The 14,704-nt window shown below is 35.2% G+C and overlaps 1 protein-coding gene across 1 annotated transcript in view; it reads left to right on the top strand.

Moving 5' to 3' along the window:
* The window catches only part of PZP (pregnancy zone protein), a 45,821-nt gene that overhangs the window by 1,675 nt on the left and 29,442 nt on the right, over positions 1–14,704 (top strand). The window contains 9 exon segments of the mRNA XM_045869791.1: positions 2,526–2,709; positions 3,502–3,661; positions 3,839–3,891; positions 5,133–5,153; positions 5,425–5,593; positions 6,021–6,105; positions 13,006–13,117; positions 13,448–13,562; positions 13,710–13,819. Coding sequence (XP_045725747.1) covers positions 2,526–2,709; positions 3,502–3,661; positions 3,839–3,891; positions 5,133–5,153; positions 5,425–5,593; positions 6,021–6,105; positions 13,006–13,117; positions 13,448–13,562; positions 13,710–13,819 — 1,009 coding nt within the window.

The following is a 14,704-nucleotide window of genomic DNA, read 5'->3' on the forward strand; positions in this document are numbered from 1 at the left end:
GAACAGAAGAGGTATCTTCTCACTATGCAGAAAACATCCCCTATCCCTCCAGCATTATTAGCCTTTGATGTGATAAATGAGATATATTGCCCAAAAGACCCAGTAACTGTCCTCCTCTGCCTTCAGAGAGAGGGAGGTGGGAGGGGAACATGAAAAAGAGAAAATTAAGAGTCATCTGTTTAATATTTGCAAACTTTAGTCACTCCTACAAAAGCAAATATTTAAAATGCAAACATCCATGGTTAAGTAATATTTTAATAGTTTAATTGCTCACTTACAGACGAAATCTTGAGCAAATTACTCAATCTTGATGGGTTCCAATTTCAATATTTATTAAATGATACTAACCAAACCTTTATGAAATAACTGTTTGAAACATCTAATATACATGGAATTAATTTTTAAATTATGACATCAATTAGGCTTATAACTAATAAGAATAAAAATAGTATATTGAATAAAATTATAATACACTGATGAAGATCAAAGAACTAGAGGGAAAAAAGTATGGATGGGGAGGTGAAAAATGATAATTTTTGTCACTTAACCATATTTTTGAAAGAGTAGATGATTCAGATAAAAAATATCCAGATGCCAGAAAGGGATTAAATGAGAGGTACTATCTGAATGATTACGGGTAGATTATTTAAATACTCTGAGCTTCTCTGCTTTAGAACAAAACCTTAGCATTTATACAATTTAAAAATCTGAGATTTTAACTTTTGAAGGGTGGATCTAAAGATTCATGGCATATAGTTTTGCTAAGGAACAACTTAAAACACATACAACATGATGAATGGGCTGCAGCAGACCACTTGGAGAATGAGAGAACCAAACTTGACTTCCAGTTTCCACAACTAAACTGTTACTCTCTTCTCCTAGTCTCATACCTATTAACTTTGAAAAGTAATAAAATAGTTTTTCATGGGTCAAATTGCCTGCTTTTTTTTAAGTGTAAGAGCCCATGTTGGAAGTAGAAGGGAAAGGATAGTAAAACAATATAAGAAAATAATAACTCTCTTTTTCTTAATTGTAAATTAATTCTATAAATAAATGACAAACCTGCAGCTATTGAATCATTAAAGTTTTGAGGAGTCACATTTTATGTGTGATCTACTGATTTAGTGAGTAGGCAGGGACTTTACCTTACTGTTGTATATTCGAATTTGGAGACTGGCGAGGACCTCATGTTTTAGCTGTCATGAACATGAAGAATATGATGTATGTATCATATAGGATTGCTAGGAGGATTAATACAGAGACTGCTTAACACATTTCCTTGCAAGTAGTAAATATGTAGGAAACACATTCTCTTTCAGCCCATAGGGATTCAGAGTATGGAGAGATTATACTGAGTTGACTGCTTCAGGAAAGTTTTTGTGTCAAAGGGGTCACTTGGGATGGTTCCCAAAAAATGGGTAGAATTCTGTTTGGAAATATGCGGGGGTGGGGAGTAGGATATGCAAGAATATAATAGATAAAGGAAACTTATCAACCAAGTCAAGAAAGTAAACTCACAGGGGCACCTGGCTGGCTCAGCTGGTAGAGCATGCGACTTTTGATCTTGGGGTTGTAAGTTCAAGTCCCACATTGGGTGCAGAGATTACATAAAGCTAAAATCTTTAAAAAAAAAAAAGAAAGAAAGAAAGAAAACTCACACAAAAGATTGTCTATACCTCTGAATAATTAAATATATTCAATAATTAGAATAAAAATGACTTTGCAAAATAATATATTTTATGCGAACTTGTTTTTTTAGTAAGTGAAGATAATTTATCCACCCGTATGGGTTTGACACAAGCATATATTTTTGAACATAGAAGTATTAATATTAATATTGATTACCTCAAGAGGGTGGGAATGAAGGAGAATGTTAATCAAATGCACTGTGTACTTGTGTGTGCTTGCAAATTATTGACAGAAATAAAAACTTGTTGTTAAAAAAATTATTGATTTTGGCTAAGGCATATCTGAGAAACCTTAGAGAAAGAGCAAATATATTGTTTTCAGTGTTGCTGTTATAAAGAAAATTATTTTACAATATAGACATGAGTTATTTTATGTAATGGATATATGTTCACTGAAGTTTTTTCAGTTGAATTTATATAAATTCAGTTGTGGTGCCCATGTACCAGTGATGTTTATTTAGACAGATTTTAATGTAAATCTTTTTATAAAGTGAATAGTCACCAGCAATTTATTATATATGTGCACTTTTGTGGATATATATTCAGGAAGTCAGATATTAATGCTCTATAACACAAAGAATGCCTATGAAATTGTTAACAGCCTTGAAGCCAACTTCCGGCAGACTGACTGTGTGGGTGAGGCACTACTCGGGAGTAAAAAATATAATTCTCAGGCCGAGCAGTGATAGAACTTCCATCTTCATGTTCTTAGTCCGTTGACATTTGCTGTAGAACCAAATGTAGCAAGAAATACATATTGTTATGAAAAGCACATTTATGGTTGAAAATGCTTGCTATCCTCCATTTTTCTCTGATTTAGCCTTCTTCTCTTCCCAGGCAGTATGTGGTGCTTGTCCCCTCCCTGTTGCACACTGGGACCCCTGAGAAGGGCTGCCTCCTTCTGAGCTACCCGAATGAGACAGTGACTGTAAGTGCTTCCTTGGAGTCCCTCGGGGGAAACCAGAGCCTCTTCACTGACCTGGTGGTGCAGAAGGACTTATTCCATTGCGTCTCCTTCACTGTGAGTACTATCTGCCTGTCCTTGTTTGATACATTGTATTGAGTCATGGTGATGGGGAACTGGTGTTGAATCCCAAAGAATGACTTTAATGTTAGTGAGGACTTCATGAAGTACTAAACAGAGTGGGTTTTCAGCTATGAAGGAACAAAGCATGGATTTTCCACCAACATAGGAGAGAAATATTTTACTATGTGCTAAAATCCAATTTAAGTTCTTTAAAAAAAAATCCTGTTAGCCATAGAAAACATATGAGCTAGATTCTCTAGCTTTGATATGTAACCATCTCTTTCAGGCCAGAGTAGGACAGTGCCTAAAAAGAGATTATACAAAAATCTCATGGAAGGACAGCATGTAGCAGAATTTTTCTCCTGTGGTGAGACGTTAGGCGTCTTTGTCCTGTGAATGTGTAAATGGTGCAAGATACTCAAAGCAAACATCCAGTACCTCTTAATGAGGTTGCCCAGCTTGGGATACTCAGCTATCATGTTCTCCCACGTTTTTACAGATAGACTTCGTTCCATTCCTTCACACTATATATACTCTGTTAAAAGGAGAATGATTTAAGAACTAGAGATCCTGGTAAGCTATATGGAGATTTGGGTCCCACTGATGGTTGCTCTCACTGATATTTTTCTCCTATGTCTTACATTATTATCTTCACTCATATCTGGAGAAATATTTACACTTACCTAGTTCTTTGTGAAGCTGAAAGAGAGGTAGAAAACAGTAATGGATGAAAGATTGGGAGGGAGAAGATTGTGTGGCTCCTCAGCAGTGTTCTTTGTTCCTTAGCTCCCAAGGATCTCGTCCTCTTCAGAGGTGGCATTCCTTACTGTCCAGATAAAGGGACCAACACAAGACTTTAGGAAGAAGAACACAGTGCTGGTAAAGAATGCTCAAAGTCTGGTCTTTGTCCAGACAGACAAACCCATCTATAAACCAGGACAGACAGGTATGTCGGGAAATTCCTCTATTTCCGTCAGTGGGGGCAGTACTGAGAAGGAGAGGGCACCCTTCAGCAGGTTTTGCAGAGTAAACTTGCAAAATCCCCATCTCTTAGCTTCCTGACTTAGCACACACATTCCCTGCTTTATCATGTCTGAGTCTTACCAGGGAATCTCTTTTTCAGTAAAATTCCGTATTGTCTCTGTGGATGAGAATTTTCACCCCTTGAATGAACTGGTAGGTATCTCGAGAGTTATGATTTTGGTGGGGGGTGGGAGTACTCACCCTAGTGGGAGCAGGAAAGTCCAGGAAAAGCAAGAAGATGAAGAACATTCCTTTTGGAACCTGGGCTCCAGCAGCACCACAGGTCTAGAGTCTTATGTAAGGCATAATTGAAGGGTGAGAGATGAGGAAGCTATTTCTCTTATAATAGTAATTAATCATTCGACAATAGCTAGATTTATTGCTGTGAACACAATACATTAAACATGAAGAGACACAATAAAAAAGTTAGGAGCTATCCATACCCATACTTCCAAGGAGTTTATGATTAATTAAACCACAAAGGGTTTCGTTGATTCTGAATATATCTAGCCATCTATCTATATAGTAGAAAAATTGCAATATGGTAATAAATACATATATGTATATTTTATATACATATAATCTATAATATATATTAATATATAACATAGATATAATATAGGATATATATTATATACAAAGATTTTGTTTTTGCTGATTGAGTGTCCCTTCCTCTAACTAGTGTTTAACAAGACAAAGAAATAAAGCTACTTTAAAAATGCAATTTTTAAATTAGAAAAAATATTCTTGGTTAACTATTAACCAAATCATTCTGACAACTCTATTGCGCTTTGGTCTAAATTATAATAACATATCACTCTATTAATATCCATTTTCTGGGGTGCCTGGGTGGCTCAGTCAGTTAAGCGACTGCCTTCAGTTCAGTTCATGATCCCCGAGTCCTGGGCTCAAGCCCCCCATCGGACCCCCTGCTCAGTGGGGGGCCTGCTTCTCCCTCTCCCTCTGCTGTTCCCTCTGCTTGTGCTCTCTCTCTCTGTCAAATAAATAAATAAATAAATCTTTTTTAAAAATAATCCATTTCCTAATATATGCAAGTAAAGAGTATAGTCATATTCTTTATTAAGAAGACTTCAGTACCTACATATTAGTGGTAAATAATATTAATAAATTAGTAAATATTAATAAAACTTATTCACCAATAATATTTCTCAGGGAAATGGCAACACAATGATTGTTGTGGAAATATTTATGCTTTTCTTAGAACTATTTACCGGTTTCCCTAAGTAATTCTAGTTCTTTAATGTTTCAGGTTAAATTTTGTTATATCTTACTACAGATACTATTTTTCCTGAATAAACTATTGGATCATAAGTCTGAAATCACAGCCTTTGGTGAAATTCTAATCACATCTCTTCTTTCCTTTTTTCATATAGATTCCACTGGTATACCTTGAGGTAAGCAACAGAAAGAGCCTTACAGAAGGAAATCAGCACATTTAAGGTTAGAAGTTCTGATAGTCCTTACAGATGAATTACTATTAAAAAAAAAAACAACTTTCAGATCTAAAATTTCCTACTCCCAGGTATCAGGTTTATTCTGTTTTCCCTCTTCTGCATTTATCTCTTCAGAAGGCAAGAATCAGTTATCAACTCCAAAGTCATTTGTTTGGTTCAAGGACTATCATGGCTACATAATTATTCCCCCATGCTCCTTGATTACCTCTAGGACCCAAAAAGAAATCGAGTTGGACAATGGCAGAGTCTCAGGTTGGAGAGTGGCCTCCAACAGCTGGCCTTTCCCCTCTCGTCTGAGCCCATTCAGGGTTCTTACAAGGTGGTGGTACAGAATGAATTGGGCGAAAGGATAGAACACCCCTTCACCGTAGAAGAATTTGGTATGGCTTCTGAAAAATGAAAAGGACATAACTTTTTGTTTCACTCCGTGCACTCACTTAGGCTTTCTGAATCTCCCATTGGTATGTTGAACTTGGATTAGAATCAGTTTGAGCTGTTTGTAAAGTCATCACAATTCTGTGCTCCAGAAGCTCACAAGAGCTTGATTTTCAGTAGCAAGTTACACTTTGCCGAGTATCAAAATTCTTATTTCAGTGGAGCCATCATCCTTTGTTAGTGTCATTGAGATCTGCTGTGATCACAAAGGCAATTAAATTTTGTGTGAATTGTTAAAACTTATCATCTTAAAGCTGGCACTTGAAAAATGGATCCAGCTTTTCAGGGTATTATTTTGGGAAAAGTTATAAACATGAAATATTTGTATTTCCTTTAAATGTTCACCAGCCTCCCTATTATCTCTATCAACAGTGCTTCCCAAGTTTGAGGTCAAAGTTCAGGTGCCAAAGATAATCAGTATCCTGGATGAAAAAGTGAACATATCAGTATGTGGGATGTGAGTTAAATTGCTTTTGTCTGAAATTTCATATTTTGCCTCAATTTTGAGTCATTATTTGGCTAGGTACATAATCATAAATTAATTTTCCACAGAATTAAAAAATTACTTCAATGACTTATTTCAACCGCTTATTATTAAAATTTTCAAATATACAAAAGAATAGAGGACACCCATAATCATGATTTTAACAATTGACATCTTTCTATATTTGCTACATCATTTTTTGTTTTTGCTTTAACATTTCAGGATAAATTACAAAGATCATGACATTTTACCCTAGATGCAGTACTATGTACCTCTAAAAATTACTGACATTTTCCTACGTAGTCATGATGCCATTATGACACTTTACAAAATTAAAAGTAATTTTCCAATACTAATTCTTATTTTACACTCAAATTCCCTCGATTTTTCTAAAAATGCTGTTTACTCATTGCTTTTGATTATTATGACTCACATGTACCCTTTTTTTCCAACTCTCTACAATGGAAATTTTCAATTGAATGCAAAAGTTAACAAAATAGTAAAATGAAAATCCATGTACCCATCACCCATGACAAAAATTTTGAAATTTTGCCAATTTTGTTCCATTTATTCTCCCCCCTTCCAATTTTTTTCTCCAATATTTCTGAACAAGCCATGGGAATCCATAAATATCTTAAAGTTTTAAAAGTCTTTAGCCTCCTTTTCTCCCTGTGATGTTAACTTATTAAAGAGCATAGGTCAGTTGGCCTGCAAATGTCCCATTTGCTGGATTTGCCTGATTACTTCCTAATGGTACATTGAATTGATTAATTTTAATTTCTCCTCTGGCCAATTTTAAGAGGATACCTGGAGTATTTTGCATAGATAGATCATAGATCCTCTTGGTGCAGTGTAAGAACAGATTTTTAAAACCTGAAATAATCTCTATTTTTAATTTTTTGAGAAACCTCTGTGCTGTCTTTCATAGTGTCTGCACCATTTTACATTTCCATCAACAACATGCATAATGACCAGTATCATAAAGCTTTCCCCCTATATTTTTGATAGAAATTTTATAATTTTATAATTTCAGGTCTTATATTTAAGTCTTTAATCTATTTTGAGTCAATTTTTGCGTATGGTATAATATAAAGGTTCAATTTCATTCTTTTGCATATAGATATCCAGTTTTCCCAACACTTTTGTTGAAGATACTATCCTTTCCTCACAGTGTGTTCTTGGCACCCTTGTCAAAGACAATATACATAAATGAATTTATTTCTGGGCTTTGTTCCATTGATCTACATATCCATCTTCATGCCAAGGCCATATTGTATAAACCAGGGAGTGTGGTGGCTCCAGCTTTTCCTTTTTTCTCAAGATTGTTTTGAGTATTTAGTGTCCTTTGTTGTTCCATATGAATTTTAAGGTTATTTTTTCTATTCCTGTAAAGAATGCCATTAGGATTTTGATAGGGATTGCACTGAATCTGGAGATTGCTTTGGGTAGTATGGATATTTTAATATTGTCTTCCAATCCATGAACATAGGGTGTCTTTCCATTTATTTGTGACTACTTTCTTTCATTGATGTTTTGTAGTTTTCAGCGTACAAGTCTTTTACCTCCTTGGCTAAGTGTATTACTAAGTCTTTTATTCTTTTTGTTGTTATTGTACATAGGATTGTTTTCTTCATTTATTTTTCATACAGTTCATTGTTAGTGTGCAGAAACACAGCTGGGTTTGTATGTTGATTTTTTATCCTGCAACTTTATGGGATTGGTTTATTAGTTCTAATAGATTTGTGTGTGTGTGTGAAGTCATTAGAGGGGTTTCTATATATAATATTATGTCCTATGCAAATAGTGATAGTTTTACTTCTTTCCTGACTTGGGTGACTTATTTTTTGGTATGCGTTCCTTTTTTTATTTAAGTATAGGTGACACATAATGTGACATTAGTTTCAGGTGTACAACATAGAGATTCAACAAGTTTATATGTTATGCTGTGCTCAGTCCAAGTGTAGCTACCATCTGTCACCATATAACACAATTACAATGTTTTTGACTATATTCCTTATGCTGTACCTTTTATTCCCATGACTTATTCATTCCATAACTGGAAGCCTGTGTCTCCCATTTCCTTTCACCCATTTTATCCATCCCCTCTGAAAATCATCACTTGGTTCTCTGCATTTGTAAGTCTGATTCTGCCTGTTTGTTTATTCATTTTTTGTTTTTCAGATTCCATATATAAGTGAAATTATACAGTATCTGTCTTTCTCTGTCTGATTTATTTCATTTAGCATAATACCCTCTAGGTTCAACCATGTTGTCGCAAATGGCAAGACCTCATCTTTTTTATGGTTCAGTCATATTCCACTGTATATATATATGCCACATCTTCTTTATTCATCTATCGGTGGACACTTGGGTTGCTTCCATACCTTGGTTATTGTAAAAAATGTTGCAATAAACATGGTGGTGCATATATCTTTTCAAATTAGTATTATCATTTTCTTTGGATAAATATTCAGTTAGTGGAATTATTGGGTCATATGGTAATTCCATTTTTAATTTTTTGAAAAACCTCCATAGTTTTCCACAGTGGCTATACCAATTTACATTCCCACCAACAGTGCACAAGGATTCCTTTTCCTCCACATCTTTGCTGACACTGGGGTATAATATTCTATATATGCCTCTTAAGTCCATGCAGTCTCTAAGGTTGTTCAGTCTGTTTCCTTATTGAATTTCTGTCTGGATATTCTATCTATTATTGACAGTGGGGTACTGAAATCTCCTGCTATTATTGTGTTGTTGTCTGTTTCTCCTTTCTGTTCCATCAGTGTTTGTTTCATATATTTAGGTGCTTTGATGCTAGGTGCATATGTATTTATAATTGCTATATCTTCTTGGTGAATTGACCCTTTTATCATTATATAATTTCTTCTTTGCCTCTTGTGACAGTTCTTGACTTAAAGTCAATTTTGTGTGATGTTAGTATAACCACCCCTGATCTTTTTTGGTAACCATTTTTATTTTTTCTATCTCTTCACTTTCGGACTATATGTGTCTTTATTTTTTTTTATTTTGTTTTATTATATTGTGTTTGTCACCATACAATACATCATTAATTTTTGATGTGGTGATCCATGATTCATTGTTTTCATATAACACCAAGTGGTCCATGCAGGACGTGCCCTCCTTAATACCCATCACCAGGTTAAGCCATCCCCCAACCACCTTCCCCTCTAAAACTCTTAGTTTGTTTCTTTATTTTTTTTGTTTATTTTTTTAACTATGTTATGTTAATCACCATACATTACATCATTAGTTTTTGATGCGGTGATCCATGATTCATTGTTTGCGTATACCACCCAGTGCTCCATGCAGTACGTGCCCTCTTTAATACCCATCACCAGGCTAACCCATCCTCCCACCCACCTCCCCTCTGGAACCCTCAGTTTGTTTCTCAGAGTCCATGGTCTCTCATGGTTCGTCTCCCCCTCTGATTTCCCCCCCTTCATTTTTCCCTTCCTGCTATCTTCTTCTTTTTTTTTTTTTAACATATAATGTATTATTTGTTTCAGAGGTACCTCTGAAATGCAGCAATTCAGCAGTCTTACACAATTCACAGTGCTCACCATAACACATACTCTCCCCAATGTCTATCACCCAGTCACCCCATCTTAGTTTGTTTCTCAGAGTCCATAGTCTCTCATGGTTCATCTCTCCCTCCGATTCCCGCCCCCTTCATTTTGCCCTTCCTTCTCCTAATGTCCTCCATGCTATTCCTCACGTACCACAAATAAGTGAAACCATAATTGACTTTCTCTGCTTGACTTATTTCACTTAGCATAATCTCCTCCAGTCCCATCCATGTTGATGTAAAAGTTGGGTATTCATCTTTTCTGATGGCTGAGTAATACTCCATTGCATATATGGACCACATCGTCTTTATCCATTCATCTGTTGTAGGGCATCTTGGCTCTTTCCACAGTTTGGTTATTGCAGACATTGCTGCTATGAACATTGGGGTGCATATGGCCCTTCTTTTCACTAAATCTGTGTCTTTGGAGTAAATACCCAGGAGTGCAATTGCTGGGTCATAGGGTAGCTCTATTTTTAATTTTTTGAGGCACCTCCACACTGTTTTCCAAAGTGTCTGTACCAACTTCCATTCCCACCAACAGTGTAAGAGGGTTCCCCTTTCTCCACCACCTCTCCAACATTTGTTGTTTCTTGCCCTGTCCATTTTGGCCATTCTAACTGGTGTAAGGTGGTATATCAACGTGTTTTTTATTTGAATTTCCCTGATGGCTAATGATGATGCACATTTTTTCATGTGTCTGTTAGCCATTTCTGTCTTCTTCAGAGAAGTGTCTGTTCATGTCTTCTGCCCATTCTTTGACTTGATTATTTGTTTTTGGGGTGTTGAGTTTGAGAAGTTCTTTATAGATTTTGGATACCAGCCCTTTATCTGTAGTGTCATTTGCAAATATCTTCTCCCATTCTGTGGGTTGCCTCTTTGTTTTGTTGACTGTTTCCTTTGCTGTGCAGAAACTTTTTATGTTAATAAGAGGAGAGAGAAGAAACATATGGTCCTCTCAATTGATGCAGAAAAAGCATTTGACAAAATACAGAATCCTTTCCTGATTAAAACTCTTCAACGTATAGGGATAGAAGGAACATTCGTCAAGTTCATAAAATCCATCTATGAAAAACCCACAGCGAATACCATCCTCAATGGGGAAAAGCTGAGTGTCTTTCCCTTAAGATCAGGAACACGTCAGGGATGCCCACTGTCACCACTATTGTTCAACATAGTACTAGAAGTCCTAGCAACAGCAATCAGACAACAAAAAGAAATAAAAGGTCTTCAAATTGGCAAAGAAGTCAAACTCTCTCTTTTCGCAGATGACATGATACTTTATGTGGAAAACCCAAAAGACTCCACCCCCAAATTACTAGAACTCATCCAGCAATTCAGTAATGTGGCAGGATATAAAATCAATACACAGAAATCAGTTGCTTTCTTATACACTAACAATGCAACTGTAGAAAGAGAAATTAGAGAAACGATTCCATTTACAATAGCACCAAAAACCATAAGATACCTCGGAATAAACCTAACCAAAGAGTAAAGGTTTATACTCTAGGAACTACAGAACACTCATGAAAGAAATTGAAGAAGACACAAAAAGATGGAAAAATATTCCATGCTCATGGTTCGGAAGAATAAACATTGTTAAATTGTCTATCCTATCCAGAGCAATCTATACCTTCAATGCCATCCTGATCAAAATTGCAATGACATTTTTCAAAGTGCTGGAACAAACAATCCTAAAATTTGTATGGAATCAGAAAAGACCCTGAATCACCAAGGAGATGTTGAAAAAGAAAAACAAAGCTGGGGGCATCACGTTGCCCAATTTCAAGCTATATTACAAAGCTGTGATCACCAAGACAGCATGGTACTGGCACAGAAACAGACATATAGGCCAATGGAACAGAATAGAGAGCACAGATATGGACCCTCAACTCTATGGTCAAATAATCTTCGACAAAGCAGGAAAGAATAGCCAATGGAAAAAAGACAGTCTCTTCAATAAATGGTGCTGGGAAAATTGGACAGCCACATGCAGAAGAATGAAACTCGACCATTCTCTAACACCATACACAAAGATAAACTCAAAGTGGATGAAAGACCTCAGTGTGAGACAGGAATCTATCCAAATCCTAGAGGAGAGCATAGGCAATAACCTCTTTGACATCAGCCACAGCAACTTCTTTCAAGATACATCTCCAAAAGCTAGTGAAACTAAAGCAAAAATGAACTTTTGGGACTTCATCAAGATAAAAAGCTATATGTGTCTTTAAATATAAAGTGTGTCTCTTGTATATAGCATATAGTTGGATCTTGTATTTTTATCCATTTGTCCCCTTTGTTTTTATTGGATAATTTAATCTGTTTACATTTAAAGTAATTATTGATAGTGAAGGACTTACTAATGTTATTTTTGAAATTTTTTTCTGTCTTGTAGGGTTCCTTTCTTCTTTAATCTTTTGCAATTACAAACAACTCTTACAGTTCATTTCAACCTTGAGAATTAAAACTCATTTCCTACAAATCATCAGTAGCAGAGGGAGCATGCATGGTAAAAGAAAAAAACAAACATACTATATACTGGAAGCATCAAAGCATCTGGACCTCTGCCTCAATTCTGTCTTGGAGTCATGACCAAGGAATTATTTGTTTAATTCAACGGCATCTTGGACTGATATCTGTATCTTGAAAAGGGGTTTCAGAATAAGTTGCTCTGATTACATTTTTTATTTGAAGTGATATTTGAGACATTTACAAATAGGAAAGAAAACTAATGCCCAAAGCAAACCGATTACTAATTATTCCATTTTTATTAAGGGAAAACTAATAGAAATATAGAGTGCACACACAAACAATTTTTTTTTATAAGCCTCATGTTGTTAGGTTTTATCAGGGCTCTTTCTCCCTCTCCATCTGTGTGTGTGTGTGTGTGTGTATGCATGTTATGTTGGGTTTATTATTTCCATTATTTATTTATTTATTTGTGTTCTATTAATTACCTAAGTTTTCTCATTTGGTATAAACAACAAGTTTTGATTTTACAATGACAGAATAAAAAGAATGATAAAAAAAATAAATAGGCTAAAAGGAAGAAATTTTTTAAATCCTGAAGGAAACCTGATTGTACATTGCAGCAAAATTTCAAATGTTTTAATGAGTAGTACCTCTTGATAAAGATGTTTTCCAGGCATATTTCAATTGCTATGAGCCCAAAATGATAAAGAAGTGCAAGGAACTACAGAGAGTAATTGTTTGACCAGTGATGGGTTGGTGGTGGAAAATGTAGAAACCTTTCTTCAGTTCCTGATGTATTTCTTATGTGACAGATACACCTATGGGAAACCTGTCCCAGGACTTGCAACTGTAAGCATGTGCAGAAAATTATTGCATCCCATTTATTGTCAGAAGCCAGAGTTCTGTGAGAAATTCACTCAACAGGTTAGTTTACAGTTTTCTCTCTAGAGGCTATCATTGTTGACAACCATTGAACTACCCCATTTTACTCACTGGAAAGAGGACATTGGAGTAAACTTATCCCAAAATATTTACCACCAAAAAAGGAAAAATAATTTCTATTCCTGGTCAATAAAATTCTCATTTTGATGTCTAACCCTTAGAGAATATAAATAACACATGTGAATATTAAATTCCTGAAGGTCAGTTAACATGTTTAACCCAAAGAAGTTGTGTTGGCATCGGAAGGAAAATAATAGATTTAGTGACTATTGTCTTAGTATGGCATTTATCAATTTTTTTTATTTCTCTCAGCTCAACAGCAATGGCTGCATCACCCAAGAAGTAAAATCAAATGTACTCCAGATTAAAAATATGGGTTATAAAATGCAACTTAAAGTGGAAGCCAAGATCAGAAAAGAGGGAACAGGTTTGCACTCTAAGTTAATACAGGCGGTGAAACAATAAAAATTGGTTTGTTTTCCATAACAAAATAAGGGTCATAGGAAAGTGGAAGGAAATGAATTTTGGTACTAGTAACTTCCAAGAGTACTTACTCTTCTCTACATATTTTTAGACCTAGTATTTACTGGAAATGGGACCAGTGAAATCACAAACATTGTAACCAGACTCAAGTTTGTGAAAGTGGATTCACACTTTAGACGAGGAATCCCCTTCTTTGGACAGGTAGAGTATATTGCAATTCACAAGTAATGAAGTATCCAGTTGTACCTATCTTCAGGGCACAATGATGTAGCCTATAACTAGTTAATTGATATCAGTTAATTAATATGACCCAAACCATGAAGCCAAGCAAAACTACTTTCCTTTGTAAATATCACTGATAAAATGTGCAATCACATACTATAGTATTTTGAGAATCAGAGGTATTTTTTTTAGAACATACAGCTAATGAAGATGCTTAACGTGATATGAGTTAATTACTATGGCAAACCTTTCTACCGCCCATTTGACAATAAATATATTTCTACCGATATCCAGCCAGCTTCAGAATTTTAAGAGAATTTCTCACAAATGATTCTCAATTTATGGCTACCAGTATCCTCCTTTATACCTGCTGTTCTATTTAGAAATAAGTGGTTTTGTGTTTATTTTTTTCTTTTTCAAATTTTTATTTAAATTTTAGTTAATTAACATATAGTGTAATATTGGTTTCAGGAATAGAATTTTGTTCATATAACTCTCAGTGCTCATCACAAGTGCCCTCCGTAACCCATCACCCATCTAGCCCATCCCCCACCCACTACCCTCCATCAACCCTCAGTTTGTTCTCTATCGTTAAGACTTGTCTTATGGTTTGTTTCCCTCTCTCTCTTTTTTTTTTTCTTCCCATATGTCTAGACTGGATATGTGTAATTTTATTTCTAGACATAGGAACTATAATTGTGTACATTTTATGGCCATTATTATTAAATTATTTTCATACTCGGGCTTGTATTGCATGGAGCACTGGATGTTATATGCAAACAATGAATCATGGAACACTACATCAAAAACTAATGATGTACTGTATGGTAACTAACATAACATAATAAAAATTTTTTAAAAGGT

This window comes from Mirounga angustirostris, unplaced genomic scaffold (assembly GCF_029215605.1).
Source record: "Mirounga angustirostris isolate CCGP_5_RB_7025 unplaced genomic scaffold, mMirAng1.0.hap1 SCAF_5, whole genome shotgun sequence".
Lineage (NCBI taxonomy): Eukaryota > Metazoa > Chordata > Mammalia > Carnivora > Phocidae > Mirounga > Mirounga angustirostris.